The sequence below is a fragment of the Myotis myotis genome, unplaced genomic scaffold (genome assembly GCF_014108235.1).
Source record: "Myotis myotis isolate mMyoMyo1 unplaced genomic scaffold, mMyoMyo1.p scaffold_m19_p_13, whole genome shotgun sequence".
In the NCBI taxonomy this organism is placed as follows: domain Eukaryota; kingdom Metazoa; phylum Chordata; class Mammalia; order Chiroptera; family Vespertilionidae; genus Myotis; species Myotis myotis.
This window is the reverse complement of record NW_023416317.1, coordinates 55,239,108-55,258,453: the sequence shown is the minus strand read 5'-3', so window position 1 is coordinate 55,258,453 and position 19,346 is coordinate 55,239,108. Positions and strand designations below refer to the sequence as shown.

Here is a 19,346-nt window from a genome sequence, read left to right as displayed (position 1 = left end):
GCTCTGCGTACAGGGTCGTTGTGAGGACTAAATGCACTTTCAAAGAGTGAAGTGCCTAGCATGGTGCCTGGCACATAGCGAGTGCTAAGTAAACTTGATCACAATTTTTCAACCAAGAAATAATAATGAGGCGCATAGTCTGTGGAAGGCCAGGGGGATTTTTGTGGGTTTTTGTCATGTTTTGATGTCAGCAGGGCCTAGGAGCGCGGCCAAAACGAGGCAGCTGGAGAGAAGTGGCAAGCAAGTAGGAAAGTCACGTCCAAGGCGCGTCAGCCCGCGGGACCGGCCCCTTTAAGGAGGGCGGGACCACGTGACCCACGAAGTCACGTGGCGCCCGGGACAACATGGCTGCGCCCGCGCTGGGGTCGGCCGGTGGGCGCCGCGCCGCGCTCGCGCTGGTGGTCCTGCTGCCGATGCTCGCGCTGCCGGGCGGGGCGGCGGCGGGCGCGGAGGTCGGGACGGGCTCGTGCGGCTGCGGCGCCCCCCAGCGGCCCGGGGTCCCCGGCAGCGCGGCGGCCGCGCACCGCTACTCCCGGGAGGCGAACGCGCCGGGCCCGGGTGCTGCCCCGCGGCCTCCCGCGCCTGCCAAGGTGCGCTCTGGATCCCGGGCGGCGTGTGGGGTCCACGGTTCTGCGGGCGGGCGGGGGCCGGCAGGAGCAGGCGGGGGCGGGGAAAGGTGGCCGCCGCACCCACGCCGCCCCTCCCGGCCGCGCTCCTAGCGGCGTCCTCGCTGCTCCGCCGCGCTGCCGGGGCTGCGCGCCGATCGGGGGTTTACTTGGAGGCCAGCTGCCCCTCATCCTCCCCACCCCCAGTTTCCCGACCCTTCCCCTGCCTTATTAATGAATACTCAGAATTTTAAGTCACGGGTGGGGTTGAAGGGCTGGTTCCTCCCTCGTTGACTGAAGGAACCCGGCCTCCGCGTCCCTGACTTGATCGCCCGCTTGTGGGTCCCTCTTGCAGAAGCCTGAGGGCCCGGCCCTGCCGTCCCGGTGGCCCTGGCACCGCCGCGCGTGGGCCGGGAAGGGCTGGTCACCAGCAGCTGCTCTCCGGGCCAGTTCTCTGCTGATGAGCACTTAGGTGGCTTCTAATCTTCCTGTTACAAACAGAGCTGTCTAAACCGCATGGGGACGGAGCCTGGCCCTTCAGGAAGTTCGGTCGGGCTTCAGGGTGTGGGGAATGGATGAGTGAGTGGAGGGGCGAGGGCTTAGGAGCCAGGAGTGTGAGGAAGGGTGAGGCCAGACAGGGAGGCCAGTGGTGAGGCGACTGCCGTATCTGGGGTTAAAGGAGGGGGGAGGCTGGAGGGATGGACGTTTGGGAGACCAGGCAGGACCGGTGACCTCTGTTGTTGGGATCAGGGGACTGGAGTGGTCAGGCCTGATTTCTGAAGACAAGTAATAGGACGTTTATGACCCACATGTCATATCTGAACATAGTTCCATGTTTGTTGGGACACACAGGCACGGAATTGAAGGCTAGCAAAGACAGTCAGTGGAAGCACAAAGAAGGAACCCGGGGTGGTTGATAATGGGAACCAAGGAGCTGCAATCAGGAAATAATTGGGACAAGGGCATAGGGAGGAGACCTGGTCCCTTAGGCTCTTTAGACTTTCTGTCCCAGCGACTTAAGGCATTTCCATTCTCATGGGAGGCCCACATTCATTCTGTGGGTTTTTAAACACATTTCGTCTGGCATTTTTACATTTGCTTTTAACAATAATTCACGAGAAACTGGAGTGTGCTGAAGGATAAAAGCCCGCATATGCTGACGTGGAATGCTCTCCATGACCCTCCGCTCCAGTCATTGGCAGGCTGGGGCTGTAGCTAGACCCGCCTCCACCGCAGGCCCTCACGTTTACATGTAGAGTGTTGACCAGAGAAACCCCTTTTCTAAAGAGCTTGCATTTGTTGTGACTGGTCCTTCTGTTTCCTTGGTGTATTGGACAGTGATTTCCGCCCGTGGGGTTTGCTCAATCCCGGGGGCTCACTGTGTGCTGGGCGCCTTCCCCCCCTCCCCCCCTGCAGATGGTCTCCATCCCCGCCGGCGTGTTCACGATGGGCACGGATGACCCTCAGATCAAGCAGGACGGGGAGGCGCCCGCCCGGAGAGTCACCGTGGATGCCTTCTACATGGACGCCTATGAAGTCAGCAACGCCGACTTCGAGAGGTTCGTGAACGCCACCGGCTACCTGACCGAGGTAACGGGTCAGGGTGGGGAGGGACAGCTTGCTCTCCCACCACTTTTCCTGTGGGCCCGGCACTGTGCTAAGCCCTTTGCATACCTAGTGTCTAACTTAATTCTAGCAACTCCGAGAGGTAGGTGACCTTTTAGGTAGCACACTGAGGCTTAGGAGGGTGACTTGCCCTGATTCGCAGGCTGGTTGGTGGGAGCTGGGATGCCAGTGTGACTGGTGTGGCCCAGGGCCTTTGCCCTTTGCTGTTCTGCTGTACGTGTTAGTGCTTTGGTCTGCCCGCGGGGCCCCTGCCCACCGGGCCTTTTGGGATAACAAACCACGTGTCAAGTAAGGCCACTTTTCCCGCTCAGAAAATTGCAGTTTGGTTGTTTCAGAAACCTATTTCCCAAGAGACAGGTGCTGAAAGGCAGCTTTGCGTTTTCCTGGTTTATTCCAGTGCCTGGTGACTCGTAGGCGACCCCCTGGCAGGCAGGGTGGCCTCCTGCTGTGGTCTCTGGATCAGAAAGCCAGGTTCTGAGCAGGTGTGTCCTGAGAGGGAGGAGGGACAGGGAGGCTGTCCAGGGCGGGGTTACTGTGAGCGTCTCCATGGTGCTGGTCCAATAGGTGCCTGTTTTCCCTGCTCTCTCACCACAGGACGCCACCCTAGCCCTCAGCGTGTGGAGTCCCTGTCTTTTTTTAAAATTAAAAATAACTTGAGAGTGAATGCCGACAGCGAAGCAACATGCAGGTTTGGTTTCCCATTGCTGTGCTTCTTGGGCGTTTCCTAAAATGGGCAGAGCGCTTGTGTCTCTTTGTGCCTGTTTGTGGAAGCAGAGACCCCGTGCTTCCTGTGGCCCAAGGCTGCTCTCGGCCAGGTTCCTCAGCAGTGCGATGAAGCTAGCAGGCGACTGACTCCCAGGGACAGAAGCTTAGACCAGGGTTCTCCGTGAAGACGGGGGGCGCAGCATTTAGGGCGGCCAGAAACTCGGATGGGGAAGTTACTCCTGCGTCTTTTCCACCCTCTACCTGGGATCTTGCGTTTCCTTCAGTTACGGGCAGACGACCAACCACAGTATAGCAGGACCTGTGATTCTGTCGCCCACAGAAACCAGACACTGTGTCTCATTGTTGCTGTTACAGACATCGTGTCATTGTTCGCTTTCATCCCCTCCTTAGAAATGATGACTATTGGATCTGCCACGAGATCGTATTTAATATATTAATACAGACCACATGTATATTACTGTAGCACAAATGTGATGAATATTCTGATAGAACTAGTCTTTGTAATCGTACTGATTTTACTTTATCCATCCAACATGTCACCCTGAGAAGGGGTCCTGTCAGCTTCACTCTGCCCAGGGGTCCAGACGCAAGGAGGGTTAAGGACTGTTCTGGACACACTGCCTCCTGGTTTAGCCACTTCATAGTCCCCCCTCCTCCCCCCCCCCCCCAGCCCACCTCCTGCTCTCGTGGCTGCTCCTGCTTCTTTTCCTGGATGACTCGCCCCTCTTTCTCAGCTCAGGGGCCTGTGTTTCCCCCTTCCCGGAGTTTCCTGGCCCCGCGCCTGCCCCTGTTGTGCGTGGCTGGCTGCCTGTCATCCGTGAGTCATCTCGGCTTACACGGCCCCTCGGAGGCCCCTCTGCTCAGTCTGCGAAAGGAGCCTTTCTCGCTACTCTTTTCCTTACAAGGTCAAGTCAAGTTGTCACTATTTTCTCCATTTGGCTTGGTTTTTGTCTGTGCCCCCATGTAAGCATGATGAGGGCGGGCCACGCCTCTAATACTGACCTTGAGCTCTATCATTCAGTCCAAAGCCGGCGCCTGGTGCGTGTTGGATAGGTGTTGGGTGAAGGCTTAGGAGTGATGGTACTGGTAGGTGTTGGTAGGTGTGGTGAAGGCTTAGGAGTGATGGTACTGGTAGGTGTTGGTAGGTGTGGTGAAGGCTTAGGAGTGATGGTACTGGTAGGTGTTGGTAGGGGTGGTGAAGGCTTAAGTGCACAGGCACTGGTAGGTGTTGGTAGGGGTGGTGAAGGCTTAGGAGTGATGGCACTGGTAGGTGTTGGTAGGGGTGGTGAAGGCTTAGGTGCACAGGCACTGGTAGGTGTTGGAAGGGGTGGTGAAGGCTTAGGAGTGCAGGCTTATTGGGACCACAGAACCCAGGAGGAAGAGTGGGGGTTGAGAAAAGGTGCTGAGAAGAGCTCCTTTAGGAGAAGGAGTTGGAGGTACTCGTGAGGCCTGAAATGCAGGGACAGGGACCCAGGTGGCAGACGGTGTCTCGTGAGGACAGCACTGGCCGGGGGTGGAGGTGTGAGAGGCACTAGGTGCTCTCCTTCACTAAAGCTATGACACTGGGAGTTTGTCCCTCGGAACGTGCTGTGTCCCAGAGAGTGGTCTCCTGGACGGAGAACCGGCCGCTGACCTGTTCTCACGTGCAGGTTCCTGGCCTCACCCCGACCTCCAGAGCCAGTCTCTGCAACAAGCCGCCTGGCCTCCTCGGCGGCCGGAGCCCGAGAGGCTGTGGGCCAGGCAGGGCGGGGAGCAGCGGTGTCTGGGGGCTGGAGGAGGAGCCTGTGTGTTTCAGGAGATAAGCAGGAAGAGTGGAAACGGGGGAGGAAACCCAGGATTGTAGCGTCACAGAGAGCCAGGGCCAGGTGTGTGCCTGCAGAGAGGGTCACATGCACAGAGTGAGCAGGTAGATGGGGACCCAGACAGTGTGTTAACTGCACATCGTCAGATACGGAGTCCATCGGTGCTTGGCCCTTGTCAGCACAGTGGACACCTTCGTGGCTTAGAACGTGTCAGGGCACCGGCACACTGCACTTTCATGCTCTTGGCTGGATCTGGGAAGAACAAGGACAGGGCTCGGTGGTGAAATCCCACATGAAAAGGGGCTGGTGCAGTGGGCGGCAAACTGCGGCCCCTTGAGTGTGGCTCTTCCATAAAATACCACGTGCAGGCACGCACGTACAGTGTGATTGAAACTTCGTGGCCACACTCAAGGGGCCAAAGAGCCGCAGTTTGCTGACCACTGGGCTAGTGTGTCATAAACTATCTGAAAACTTGGGGTTGGCTTTCTGTCACAGGAGCAGTTACCTTCCCAAAGCCTGTTTCCCCGGCGGCACTTGTGTCAGCCGCAGAGCCTGAGGGGACGGTGTCTGAGTGAGTCACCCGCGGGTAGGAAGCTGGGTGCTGCAGGCCATTTCTGTTTCCCTGGGAAGTCAGGCGAGACCTCAGTGTACTGGACCCGAGAAATGGCACGGGCGGCACGCATGATGACAGCCCGCCCGGGTCCTGTCCCTTTCCCCGCAGGCTGAGAAGTTCGGCGACTCCTTCGTCTTCGAAGGCCTGCTGAGCGAGCAGGTGAAGGCCGGCATCCAGCAGGCGGTAAGTACCTGACCGGCGCTCGCGTGTCAGCAGCACCGGCGTGGCCCCGGCTGTCCAGCACCGGTGGCCGTCCTGGGCGGTGAGTGGCACTGCCCTGCACCCGGCGCACAGGCCCAGCCTGGCTTCGTGCCTGCTTGTGTCTGCCGTCTCGGGCCTGTGCTTTGCCGTCTATGGGGATGGACGTGAGCGTGGCTGCCTCGGGTTGAAGGTTTGCTCTCTGGCTGAAATGCGTCTGGTTTAGAGATGCCCACGGTCTGCCAGGGCCGTGCTGTCCTGAGAACTGGCACAGAAGTCCCTCCCTGGCCTCAGTCTCGAAGTCCAGGGAAGCAGCAACATGGACCCGGAACCCAGTTTACTGTATTTCTTTTACCTGATTTATGAATATTTCATATCAAATATGTTAGGAACAAAACTGATAGCACATGCATCATCTGTTTGAAAAGATTCAGAAGAGTAAGAGCGTCCGGCATCCGTGGCGCCCGCAGTGACAGCTGAGGCAGTCTCAGCAGGGACACCGCAGGCAGGCGCTGCGGAGGGGGCGGCGAGGACAGGGTGCCGGGAAGCGAGTGGGGGGCTGGTCAGGGAGGACCTGGGGGAGGAGGAGGCCCTGGAGGAGGGGGCCTTGCAGGCGGGATGGGATGCGTTGGGATCACCTGAGGCCAAGCACCTGGCAGGGCCTGCCTGTCCCCAGCTCAGACCAGACCTTCGCCGTGTGTGGTCAGCTTGGCTTGCCCTGGGACATCCACCCGAAATGCCCTCTGTCTTGCATGCTGGACTTGGGTTCCTCCACCTGCTGGTTCTGATGGCTCCCGTGCCTGCCTCTCCTGAGTTTATCTCCCTACATGATGTGGGTGTTTGTCCAAGTGCCCGTCCTTCGCCAGATCTGCCTGGGACAGGGCGCTGTGGCACTCACGCCATGAGTGAGTCCTTGTCAGGAAGGAAGGCGCCGGGGATCCTCTGTCGGAGCACTTGGTGTTGGAAGCTGCCGGCTCTGACCTGGCGTGACCCGTCCAGGTGGGAGAGTACGCCTGGGCGTGGGGTGAGTCGGGGTCACAGCGAGCTGCTCGGGAGGCCCGGCTGGCTGATTGGATGAGATAAGAAGGGAGCATGTCCCACGGCCGTGTCGTGTGTCTGCCTTTGAAAAGAGCAGGTGTCGCCTGACCTGGGAGTCGGTGTGTGGCGTCTGCCCAGGAAGCAGGAAGCGCGATAGCCCTGGAGGCGAGGGCCCGATGGGACAGGATAACGGGCCTGGCGGGTCCCAGAGGCGCAGATCTGAACCCCGTTCAAGTGTCCTCGGGTGCCCTTTCGAGTCCCGGGCCCTCTGAGGTCTGACTTGGGTGAAGAAATAACATCGGCCTGACATCGCCCCTACGGGCCTCGGCGATGGCCTTGCGGACCTCTGTGGAGAGATGAGGTCCACCCAGGAGCAGGAGGCGTGCCCGGGGGTCAGCGGCTCTAAGAAAACTAACGCACCAGCCACCATTTAGCTGGACGGGACTTTTCACCAGGCCACACCTCCCCTTCCAAAGAGGCCGCCGAGGCCCGGAGCGGAGGAGGCAGCCTCAGCGCCAGGGGGAGTGGAGGTGGCACCACTAGGACCGCCACGGGCCAGGCCGAGTCTCCCCTACAGAAGGAGCCCCACTCAGAGGCTGTAAACTTGGGGTTTGTCCAGGAGAGGTCAGCAGGTGGGGGCGCTGGAAGCCATGGCCACCTCAGGAACAGGTGCGTCATGACAACATCTCCTGGGGGCCGCGGGGGGCAGTGCTCGCCCCGCCGTGCTGTACGGTATGAACGGCTCCTCTTTGTGAGAGATTTATTCACGCCCAAGTCTTTATTTCCCACGTCCTGGGAAAGGCGTTCGTTTGGATGGAGACCGTGGGCGCGTTTGAGCGCGTGCTGAGCCATTTCCTGCGGCCTCGCTGCTAACCTGGCTCCTCTGGTTGCTTTGAGGTGGCGGCTGCTCCCTGGTGGTTACCTGTGAAAGGCGCCAGCTGGCGACACCCAGAGGGGCCCGACTCGACTGTCCTGCACAGGTGAGGGGCTGTTCTCTCCGGCGACGTCCCAGGCAGATCCCCGCTGCTGCGAGGACAGTGCGGTGCCTATCTGCGGGGGAGGGCGGGCGCTCGGACTGGAGGTTGGGACGAAGCGGCAGGAAATAGCATGTTCCCCTGAGGCCCCAGACACTGCACCTCTCACAGGAGGCTCTTAAGGGGCCGCCTTCCTCCCTCGCGCGTCATGTCTGAAGGCACCCCTTTGACGGGCCAGTCGCCTGCCTCCTGGCAGGTTTACCTTGCTGCCTGGCCGCCGCTCCTCTCCGAGGGGCTGTGGACACTGTCTGCGGAGAAGCATGTCCGGCCAGGTGGCCCCTGTGCACGCTCAGGCCTTGGCTCGGGGCTCCTGTCCCCCCATCCGGGGCTGACACACTTTGGAGCGACCAGCTGACTGAAACTCCGCCGAAGCGGGGCCAGCACGTCTCGGGGGCGAGGAAGTAATTATCTCAGCAGAAATAGAGCAGCACGCAGCCCAGGGGAGCAGGTCTGGGTCAGGGCGGCAGCTCGGGGCCCAAGGACACTGCTCTCCTGGCCCACTTCCAGGGGGACTCCCAGCCCTGGTTTGACCACATTCCTGGTGATTGCCCTCATTGCCGGGGCCAGCACACATGGAGCTCCGCATGGGGCGCAGCCCCTGGGCAAGTGGCAGGAGGCCTTCGGAGCCCGGCGTGGCAGCCTCCACCGGGACAAGCTGGGAGGGGCAGTCACGCGGGACTGGGTCCTTCAGGGTGACTGCCCTTTGAGCTCCCAGTCAGCATCTGTCTTGAACTTAACGGTAGAAGAAAGCTGAGGGAGAAGGAAACCCACGGGGCATGCGTTTTACCCAGAATCCATCCTCTGAGAAGAGGGCATCTCTTTTTTTTAAAAAAAATATCTTTTTATTGATTTCAGAGGGAGAGAGAGGTAGAAGCATCAATGATGAGAGAGAATTATTGATCGGCTGCCTTCTTCACGCCCCACACTGGGGATCGAGCCTGCAACCCGGGCATGTGCCCTGACCGGGAATCACTTTGTGACCTCCTGGTTCCTAGGTTGACTCTCAGTCACTGAGCCCTGAAAAGTGCATCTCTTACCAGTTCCATGGGCAGTGACTGGCACTAATGGGCACTCAGCAAGCATTTGTTGAAGAATGGGGTCAGGGTACGTTCCTGCAGGGAGTTAGGGAGGTACAGGAATTGACTAGGAGTGCGCAGGCCACTCGAAACAGCACCCAGGAAATGTCTGTCCCTGTCTTCTCAGACTTCCTTCCCTTCGACCCTCTGCACCCTTAGAAAATATAACGACTTGGACTCCAGAGTGGGGCTGGGGCAGCCAGCTGCTGCTCTTCAGCAGACACAGGGAGAGCAGGTGCGGCAGGCTGGGGGCCTGGACACGGGGCCCAGGATAGGCCTTGTTGTGGGGGGGTGGGGGGGAAGGAGCTAAGACTATGTGGGCCCACGGAGTCCCGGCCAATCCCGCAGGGGCTCGGGGTACACAGACCCACAGAATTGCTGCCCACAGGATTGCTGCGGTGGCCGGAATGGCTGGGCCTCATGCCACTGCCCTGGTTAGCCCTTGGTGGGTCTGAGCTGGCTCCGGCAGCTGTGGGAACCCCCAAGGGGCTGACAGCACCCTGCAGTGGGAGCACCTCTTCCTTAGAGGCGGGCTGGGAGGCTCTCCACACCCACCATCCAAGTGAGGCTCCGTGGGGCCTGGGCGAGCCTGCACAGTGAAGAAATGATGGGTCTGAGTGTGCTTCTAAGAGGAATTGTCACCCTTTGGGAGCTGGGGAGTCAGAACCCCGTGGGGGGGGGGGGGCTTGCTTGGGGACCAGGATGGCGTCAGTGTCGAGGGCGGAGGGGCCTGGGCTTTGCTGAGCTGGTCTGTGCCCTGCAGTTCACTCCCTCCTCGCTCACTGTCTCCAGGCCGGACCACCCGGTCCTGCACGTCTCCTGGAACGACGCGGTCGCCTACTGCACGTGGGCCGGGAAGCGCCTGCCCACGGAGGCCGAGTGGGAGTACAGCTGCCGCGGGGGCCTGCACGACAGGTATGGCCCGTCTTGCCCAGACAGGTGCCGGCTTCTTCCAGATCTGGGCCTGGTTCTGGTGAGAGAGTCGCTCTACACCCAGGCTTCCATCCTGGGCTTGCCTTGTGCCCTGGTTACTGCGACGTGACCAGTGGTCAGCAGGTGTGGGGCGGGCGGCTCCTGCATCCATGGCGTCTGCAGGCCAGGCTGGCGTGGCACAGGCCTCCCAGGGCTCGTGGCCACGGCCGCCAGCGTTTTCTGACTCAGGCTCCTCTGGAAGCAGCGCCTTTCTCTGCTGCAGGAGCCGAGAGCCGGGAAACTCGCTGTGGAAAAAGCTCCTAGAGCAGCGAAGCCTCTAAAACAGTGGTTCCCAACCTTCCTCATGCCGCGGCCCTTTAACACAGTCCCTCATGTTGTGGTGACCCCCAATTTCATTGTTACAGATTGAACATAATTAAAGCGTAGTGAGTAATCACAAAAACAATATGTAATTATATATGTGTTTTCTGATGGTCTTAGGCGACCCCTGTGAAAAGGTCGTTTGACCCCCAAAGGGGTCGCGACCCACAGGTTGAGAACCACTGCTCTAAAACGTGCAGGCGCTGCCCTGTGGGCCCAGCCCGCTCGCCTCCCAGCTTCCGCCAGTCCCCTTAGTCCGGCGACTGCTTCCAGGGAGCACCCAGGGAGACGGGTGGGACCTGGATGCGAACTAGCCATGTGGGAGCTACAAATCCCTGAGTAGACGCTTTGCTTATTTTTACACATTTAGGATTTAAGATCACATAGCTCACTCAGAGCACACGAGCGGTGTTCCCTTCCACTGCATCCCTGCTGGCGACTTCAGTGCAGAATCCCGTGCCCGGGGCCGGGCTGAGGCCTGTGTGGCACCTGATGCCCGGGCCGGGCTGAGGCCTGTGTGGCACCTGATGCCCGGGCCGGGCTGAGGCCTGTGTGGCACCTGATGCCCGGGGCCGGGCTGAGGCCTGTGCGGCACCTGATGCCCGGGGCCGGGCTGAGGCCTGTGCGGCACCTGATGCCGGGGGCCGGGCTGAGGCCTGTGGGCCGGGCTGACACCCGTGGGCCAGGCTGACACCCGTGGGCCGGGCTGATGCCTGTGGGCTGGCTGACACCCGTGGGCCGGGCTGACGGCTGTGGGCTGGCTGACACCTGCGTCTCTCCCGCAGACTCTTCCCCTGGGGCAACAAACTGCAGCCGCGGGGCCAGCACTACGCCAACCTCTGGCAGGGCGAGTTCCCTGTGACCAACACCGGCGAGGACGGCTTCCGCGGCACTGCGCCCGTGAGTAGCGAGGCTGCGGATGAGGCGGCAGCCCCGGGGACTGAGACGAGGGGTGGGTGACTGCCTCGCTCCTCTGCCCCACGCGCTGCCCCATGTCCAGCCGCTGTGCACACAGCGAACGCTAGTGATCGACCAGGCAGTGTGTTTCTAACACGGTTTCCTTTCCGATTCCGGGATAGTTGCTGTAGAAACTGTGAAAGAGGAGTATAAGGGGGAAAATTCAAAGGGGAATTCTGCCCTGGGGCCCTGTTAGCATGTGGTGCATCCGCCCATTCTGCTCTCTACGCTGAGGACGGGGTCAGTGGCGCTGGCTGCGGGGACAGAGCTGGCGCGGGGACTCAGTGCTGAGACACTGTGGCCAGCACAGCTCGGCTGAGGACAGCTCACATTGGATCCAGCGTGGGTTCCGCTCCCCGTCAGATACAGACCCGACTTCTGGCCAGTGCTGGTCTCTCATGACGAATAGCTGTGCTGGCTTCCCTCCGTGTGACGTGTGCAGACTCCCCTTAGGCTTCGGAATTCCCCTGGAGAGCCACGCCGGAAAGTGGCTCCTACTTACTTGTATTTTCATTTGTGCGCTGGCCACATGGTGTTGGGACTGCTGGGGGGAAATTAGTGTCCAGACTTTGAAGTTACAGCTCCTGGTGTGTTTCTGTGCAGAGGTTTCTTTGTTTTTTTGTTTTGTTGTGTTTTTTTTTTAATAGATTTTAGAGAGGAAGGGAGAGGGAGAGATGGAAACATCAATGATGAGAGAGAATCATTGATCAGCTGCCTCCTACACGCCCCCCACTGGGGATGTAGCCTGCAACCCAGGCATGTGCCCCCTTGATCGGAATCGAACCTAGGACCCTTCGGTCCGCAGGCCGACGCTCTATCCACTGAGCCACACCAGCCAGGGCAACACACAGGTTTCTGAGCGAGGTGAGGAGCGTGACCGCGGTTTCCGTTGTGTCTCTTTAGGTCGATGCCTTTCCTCCCAACGGCTACGGCTTGTACAACATCGTGGGGAACGCGTGGGAGTGGACGGCGGACTGGTGGGCCGTGCGCCATTCTGCCGAGGAGGCGCTCAACCCAGTGAGTACAGCCCGCAGGCCCCGAGCGGGGCTCGCTTCCGTAGTTTGGGGGGAGGGGGGGAAGTTCTGGTGCTCTCGCGTTAGTCCGGGGCTTCCCCAGGGGGATGCTCAGTCCATCTCTGATCTCACCTGGCAGTATGTATGCCCGGGAGCGTCGATCTAGAAACCAGGAGGTCAAGGTTAGGGCACTTGCCCGGGTGGCAGCCAGTCAATGATTCGCTCTTATCATTGATGTTTCTATCTCTCTCTCTCCCTTCCTCTCTGAAATCAATAAAAATATATTAAAAAAATACATAGATAAATAAATAAATAAAATAAAAAGCAAATTCCTTCCTTCAGTCAGCAAAGGGTTTATTAGAGTCCCACAGTAGGATGTGAAGACCTAATTCAGAGAGGCCGGCAGCTGGTGGAGCAGGCCAGTGAGGGTGCGGGTGACTGCAGATCAGGGGGAGCAGGGTCACGGGGTGATGTCAGGGTGCCACCGGGCGCCGCTGCAGTGTCCCGGTCATCAAGGCGACAAGTGCTGTGGGTTGAGAGGTGGGGCTGGGCCTTAGAGCAGATGGGAATTGGAGGGGGCTTGGGGGGTACAGGGGTGCAGGCGCAAGGCCCTGGAGGAAGTGCACGTGGGGTGTAGGTCACCCCGAGGGAGCTGGTGGGACTGAACGGACTCCGTCCGAGGCGAGAGGAGCTGCGCTCTGGACTCAGGAGCTCTCCTCCCTCCACAGAAGGGCCCCCCCTCCGGGAAGGACCGGGTGAAGAAAGGCGGCTCCTACATGTGCCATAAGGTGAGTCCGAGCCCTGTGGGGTGTCTGGTGGCGGGTGCACACACCCATTGTAAGCTCAGCCCCTGACGTGCCCCTGCTCCTGCTAATGCAGACCCGACCCCATGGAAGCCAGAGCAAAGTCCTAATCCCCTCCGGCTTGGGCTCGGGCGCGGGGAGACGTGGCACCGGCAGCAGAGGCTGTGAACGGCCTGCTGTCAGCCAGGTCCCCTGTGTGGCATCTGGACCTTTGAGAGGCCTGTGGCCCGTGAACCGGGGGGTGGGGGGTGTCCTCTTCCAGTGGGAGAGCCTGAGCACGCCCCGGTTGAGTCGGGACGTGTGCGCTGCCTGCGTTCTCGGTGGAGACGAGGTCAGAGGTGGGCGGGTGGACCGTGGGAGCACCCGGTGCTCTGGGTGTGGAGTGGGCTCGGAGCTGAGTGGGCCTCAGGGCGGGGCTGCCGTGGGCTGAGACTCCGGTCGGAGCTGGTGCTCGGTCCGGCGGAGGACCAGGGTGTTCTGAGTAACCATTTTAAGGACTTTTGACATCGATGTCAAAGTGGACTCTGGAATCAGGTCTGGGTTGAAGTCCTCTAACTGCTCCTTGCTCGTCTGTGCCCTTGGGACCTAGCCTTTCTAAGCCTCACTTTAAACATTTGTAAAATGCGCGTCATAATTGCGCCTACTGTAAGGTCCTCACGAGGAATGAATGGACCCGCACGTGTGAGCACGTGGTTCAGGGCCTCGCTCACGGTCACGACTCAGTAAGAGCTGCTGCTGCCAACCCATCATCCTCGCTGTCCCCTCACGTCCCACACAGGAGAGCCGTCGCCTCATTAGGTCGTTTCCCCTTCCTCTGAAAGCGGGTCCCACTACCGAATCCCTGGCTGGTAAGGCAGAGCCCTGGAAACGTCTTAGCACAGGTGGGAGCCGGGAAAAGGAAGGAGTCGTGTGGTTCATTGTGAATGAGGGCACCTTGCTGAGCCGGGCCGGCCTTGGCCAGGGCCGGGCTGTGTGCGTGGCTCAGTGAGCGCTGCTGATGACTCCCAGCTGCCATCGGAGAAGGGGGCACAGAGAGAACAGGCACCTGGCATCCAGAGGAGCCCTGGGTGGATGGAAAAGGCTGTCACCTGCCACCACCCCTTCCCAGCCAGGGGCCTGGGCGCACTCAGCATCCCTGTGCCTCAGTTTCCCTTCAGGTGTGCAAGTCAGACTCTCGTAACACCGACCCCTGGTGCTCGGAGGGTGAAGTGAGTTAGTTGCGTGACGTTCTCAGGACAGTTCCCAGAGGGAGTGGTCCAGAGCCCGTCATGATGAACGTGGTAGATTCATCCCGTGGGACCTTCTGCTGGGCCCCGGCCCCAGCGTGGAGGCAGCCCTCCGCCCGCCCGACACCAGGCTCTCACGCAGGCGCTACTGTCCGTGGCCAGAGCGACGCGGGGAGCCCTAGACCTGGCTGCTGTGGTTTCCTGTGATGGTTTTCTGTACAGTGACCCACAGTTACCCTGAAGCTTCCTTTAGCCCTGAGAGTCCTCCTCTCGCCGAAGCCACGCTGCCGCCCGCTTGGCTTCAGGGCCCAAAGGGAGCAGGTCCTGGTCTTCAGTGGGTTGTTCCCGAGCCTGGGCCACTCTTAGCAGGACACGGAGCTCAGTCTCACACAGGAGTCAGCCCCTCCGAGGAGACGGCGAGCACGGTCCCTCCACTCCCTCTCCCTGTTCTTAATTAGTAAAATGACCCATATTCCAGCCACGCAGAGCGCTCACATTAATAACCATTTCTGCGCTGAAAGTAGACCTGGGGGAGAAGAGCAGCGAGGACATTCGAAACCAGGCCGTTTCCTCCCCGTTCCCGCTCCTCGGAGCGAAACGCTCTGCGCGCGTGTTTCCTGAGCGAGTGCGCTTAGCGCCGTGTCTCCTGCAGGGCCCGACCCCAGCTCATCGCAGGGACTCGGACAGGGCTCCGTCTGCGCATTCGTTTAGCTCATGGGAGGTTTTCTTTTTCTTTTTTTAAAATATGTTTTTATTGATTTCAGCGAAGTTATTGGGGCTGCGGTGACCTAAGAAAGGACCAGCCCTTATGTTTGTCCCTAATTTTAAGCTTGTTTGTTATACAAACAAGACATTTTCATTGCATTAAAATTAGAAAGCAAATAATCAACATAAAAGTGCAAATAACATCATTCTGCTTCCTGAAGAAAATGACTGATCCCTGTTCTACCCAGTTTTTTGGTGACTTTTATTTGTTTCTTCCCCACGTGGAGTTATTCTGTGTCCCGGGCTCCAAACACAGTGGCGGTAAACCTCCTGCCCTGGACATCGCCGTCTCCACCGTCTCAGGTCTCAGCCTCCGAGCTGGGCGTCCCACCCTACCCACACCCGGTGCCCAGAGCTCCCGCACCCTCTGTCCTGCCCGCCACCCATCCTACCCACACCCGGTACTGGAGCTCCTGCACCCGCCCTGCCCGCCACCCATCCTACCCACACCCGGTACCGGAGCTCCTGCACCCGCCCTGCCCGACATCCATCCTACCCACACCCGGTGCCCAGAGCTCCCGCACCTGCCGTCCTGCCCGCCGGCTGTGACGGGCCCCGCCTGACCGTCCCGGGCTGAGACGTGCTTTACGGCCAGACCGCACGTTCCTGTCTTCAGAGCACATCGGGGTTTTCCCACCTCTGGTCCCGTTCGCACACGCCCAGACCCTTGACTCTGTCACTGTTTCCGGCAAAGCTTGCCCTCTGAGCTCGTCCACACGGCTCAGCCTGGGAAACAGGCTCCCGCCCAAGGGGGCTGAGGTCACTGTGGGCGTGGGAGCCCCAGGCCTTTTCTCGCCTTCGTTGTTCCTCGGGTGAGATCCCACCACACGCAGTGCTGTGTCCTGATGTTCGTTTAACACTCGGTCACGACACTGCCCTGGGTCGTTAAATGTCACATAAAGACACGGTGTGTAGTGGCTGCCCGCCAGTCTGAGATGGTAACCATTGCTTGTCAATTGATGTTTTACTGTTTTGAGTGGCGCTCACGCCGACATCTTGTTGCTCAAACTCTCTCCTGCAGTCCTACAGCTACAGGTCCCTGTGCTCCCCTCTCTCCTCCCTGCAGTCCTATTGCTACAGGTACCGCTGTGCGGCCCGAAGCCAGAACACCCCCGACAGCTCCGCCTCCAACCTGGGATTCCGCTGCGCCGCCGACCGCCTGCCCATCACCAGCTGAGCCCAAGCAGAGCCGCCCCAGCCCAGGAGAAGGCGTGTCCCACCCACGCTCAGCCTCCCTGGGCAGGACGGGCCACCCGTGTACAGACACCCGGGGCGGGGCGGACCCGCCATCTGCCAAAGGAACCACTTGTGAGACCAAATCACTGACCTGCACCAGCACGTGACCGTCGTGCTGCGATCGGGACCATTGCCATGTTTCCCTTTGGGGGACTTTTAAAGAGGAGGGGGTGGAGGGAGCCCGGAGCGAGGCTTCGGGGGGCTGTGCTCTCCCAGGCGCTGTCTGGGGTTAGACCCCAGGTCCACGGTGACCGTCGGCCAGGGAGGGGGAGCTGGGGCCTCTGCGGCTCCCGGTTCTACATGTCAGAGTGTGTAGTGATTGCACAGGGGCGTCTATGGCAGGGCATTTCTCAGCTGTTCCCCACGGGTGACCTTGCGTAATTCTAATCATGTACAGTCAGTCTCTTCGGGTTCTTCTGGGGAAGGTGGGCGTGGCCCCGAGTCTTACAGTCACTTGCACTTTGTTTTTTAAGGACAAGGGTGTCGTTCACGCTGTTACGATGACTCCCATGCGCTGTGACCGTGGGCTTAAGGTCAGCTTTCTGAACACACGGGAAGTCCGTGGGTGACTCTCCTGAGCTTTATCTTTAACGTTAAGTGCCTTTGGTTCAGGGGGGCAGTCACAGCCCCAGCCCCCCTCCCCAAAGCCTTCTGTGGGTGTGGGTGTGGGTGTGTGCCAAACGAAGAAGCCTGCTGAACTCAGGCGCAGGAGCGGCGGCGCGAGAGTGGGGGCTGCGTTCCGGGCCCCGAGTGTGTAAGGGAAGCAGGCCCTCTGGCTGTGGGGTCGATGCCTGAACTCGCGCCACGTGGAATAAACTGTCTGCCGAGTCCGCCTTCATGCTCACGGCTCCTTTCTGTTCCCTCGTGTTTTCTTGTAAAGAAATGACGGGTTGGGATGGGTTTGTTTTCGAGGAAACTTCCCCGTCTCTCAGCTACGCCACGACTGGCGTGTGGGCCGCCGTGGGGATTGTTACTCCTCAGAGCAGGGCGGTCCCGCCGGGGCCCCCGGGACCCAGGAGGGAGGCACATCCGGGGCTGCCTGGGCTGGTGGCCCTGGGCACCTTCACGCTTGTAGCGACGCCGCCACACAGGGCCCCTCGTCAGGACCACCCGATCCCACAAAGACCCGCAGGCGTCCTACCCGGCATTGGAGAGGAGCGGCTCCTCTTCCTTTGGGTGGTTCAGAAAGTCGGGAGGCTCAGCCAACACTGCGTCGCTACTTTTTTTTTTTTAATGTACTTTTATTGATGTCAGAGAGGAAGGGAGAGGGAGAGAGAGAGAAACATCAAGGATGAGAGAGAATCATGGATCAGCTGCCTCCTGCACACCCCACACCTGGGATGGAGCCCGAAACCCAGGCCTGTGCCCTGACTGGGAATCGAACCGTGACGACCTGGTTCATGGGTCGATGCTCAACCACTGCACCACACCAGCCCGGGCACGATCTCTCCTTTGTGTCCAGCCTCCTACACCCGCTGCCAGCTGCTGGGCCACATTTACTGAGCTGTCAGTCTGTGGGTACAATGTTTCCCGACAAACTTTCACCAAATGATGATTCCTTCCAAGCAAAACAAACACAGCATTTGCTTAATTGAAAACTAATGCGGGCAGTAAGGTGGTTATTCTGCAAGCCTCCACTTGCCAAGTACAGTTCTGACGGGCTCCGTCCCACCTGCTTATGTTTTTGCCTGGTTATATTTCTACTGCGTCTATTTTGGGTCCCTCTCCTGTCTCTATAGCATAAATATTTTGGGGGGTGTTTTGGCATAGTCTTTAGAATCGCATTTTTAGCTGCAGCAGCATGTTAGAAAGCATTTAAGACAAGATCCTAGCAAGCCCTTCACCGAAGAACCACGTGTCCAGGCTCCTGCCTACAGAGTGCACCGGCTGCAGACCGCCGACCCCACGCACCGCGGGGCCTGCGCATGACGATGAGCAGACAAGACGCAGTGCGAAAACCTCAGCTTTGATGTCACATGGACATTCCAGAAAACCCCGCCTTCTGCAGGTTGCACGTAAACAACAGGACATAGGGACACACAGGGCTGGGCAGACACTCAGACTTGAAGGAACCTGGGAGCTGGAGCAGGAAGGAAAAGCAGACCATCCTAGTAAGCCTGTAGCTCACTCACATTTCGCACAGCATCATAGCCAGCAACCAGCCCGGGGGCCTGGCCAGCCTCACGCCCTGGCCCTTCCTTCTCCCGATGCAAGTCTTTTTGTTGTCAGTTCTCACCTGAGAATATTTTTTCCATTGATTTTATTTTTTATTTTTAAATATATTTTTATTGATTTCAGAAAGGAAGGGAGAGAAATAGAAGCATCAATGATAAAAGAGAATCATTGATTGGCTGCCTCCTGCACACCCCCACTAGGGACCAAGCCCGCAACCTGAGAATGTGCCCTGACTGGGAATCAAACTGGGAATTCCTGGTTCATAGGTCAGTGCTCACCCACTGACCCACGCCAGCTGGGCTCCATTGGCCTTTTTTGGAGAGAGGAAGGGAGGGAGGGAGGGAGGGAGAGAGAAAAATGTGAGACACATTGGTTGGTTGCTTCCCCTATGCACCCAGCCCAGGGTGGGGGAGCAAGCCCACAACCCTTGACCAGGAATACAACCTTGACCCTTCAGTACACAGGCCAGCACTAACCATTGAGCCACCAGCCAGGGCCAGATGTAAGTCTTAAAGGCATTTGCCTTTCACGGAGACCCCTGGCACCAGAAGTGAGAAGCTGGTTGGCTGCAGACTTCTTCATCAAGCAGCTTTTAAGATGGGAGGGCGGGGTCTGCGGCTTGTTTTGTCAGGGGTTCTAGTGGGTCCCCGCTTCTAACCCCAGTTCCTGCCCCGGGGAAGCATTTTGCGAGCCCTGTGCGCTGAGGGAAGGTGGCCTTTGCCGCTTCACATGCTTATGACCCAATCCCACGGGAATGATTAACCCGGGAGGCCGCCGAGCGGGCAGCGGGCCGGCACCTTCCTTGCGCTCACTCTCCCGGTGAGGCCATTAGAACCTGAGTCGCATTAGTTTTGAGATTCAGCCAGACCATGACCGCCAGGCGGAGGCTCCTGCCTGACCCGGCCTGTGCAGGGCCTGACCGTCCAGGGATGGGCAGCGGGGAGAACTGTCCTCTGCCAGGTCGGGGGGCTGCGCTGCCTGGGCCTGGGCCTGGGCCACGCCTGGCAAACTCCCTGTTTTCCTGCGGAGGAAATGGAAGACGGATCAGCAACCAGCAACGTTCCCAACAGGTCCCTTGGCCCCTCCTTGTGGGGAAACCTGAGCAGCTCCGACTGGGGGGGGTGGAGGTTGGGAGTGGGAGGGGGGGCGCGAAACGCCAA

The 19,346-nt window shown here is 59.4% G+C and overlaps 1 protein-coding gene across 11 annotated transcripts in view; it reads left to right on the top strand.

The window, feature by feature from the left end:
• The first annotated feature begins 307 nt into the window (after positions 1–307).
• Positions 308–19,346, top strand: part of SUMF1 (sulfatase modifying factor 1) — a 156,890-nt gene continuing 137,851 nt past the window's right edge. For 3 of the 11 annotated variants that reach the window (XM_036333361.1, XM_036333360.1, XM_036333356.1), the window contains exons 1-9: positions 309–590; positions 2,022–2,195; positions 5,481–5,555; positions 7,506–7,588; positions 8,846–8,953; positions 9,511–9,633; positions 10,797–10,911; positions 11,872–11,985; positions 12,710–12,769. In XM_036333361.1, coding sequence (XP_036189254.1) covers positions 345–590; positions 2,022–2,195; positions 5,481–5,555; positions 7,506–7,588; positions 8,846–8,953; positions 9,511–9,633; positions 10,797–10,911; positions 11,872–11,985; positions 12,710–12,769 — 1,098 coding nt within the window. In that variant the 5' untranslated portion in view covers positions 309–344. Of the gene's footprint in view, positions 591–806; positions 1,078–2,021; positions 2,196–5,480; positions 5,556–7,505; positions 7,589–8,845; positions 8,954–9,510; positions 9,634–10,796; positions 10,912–11,871; positions 11,986–12,709; positions 12,770–15,796; positions 16,852–19,346 lie in introns of those variants that run through there. The other 8 variants (XM_036333357.1, XM_036333363.1, XM_036333362.1 and 5 more) reach the window with 8 other exon arrangements.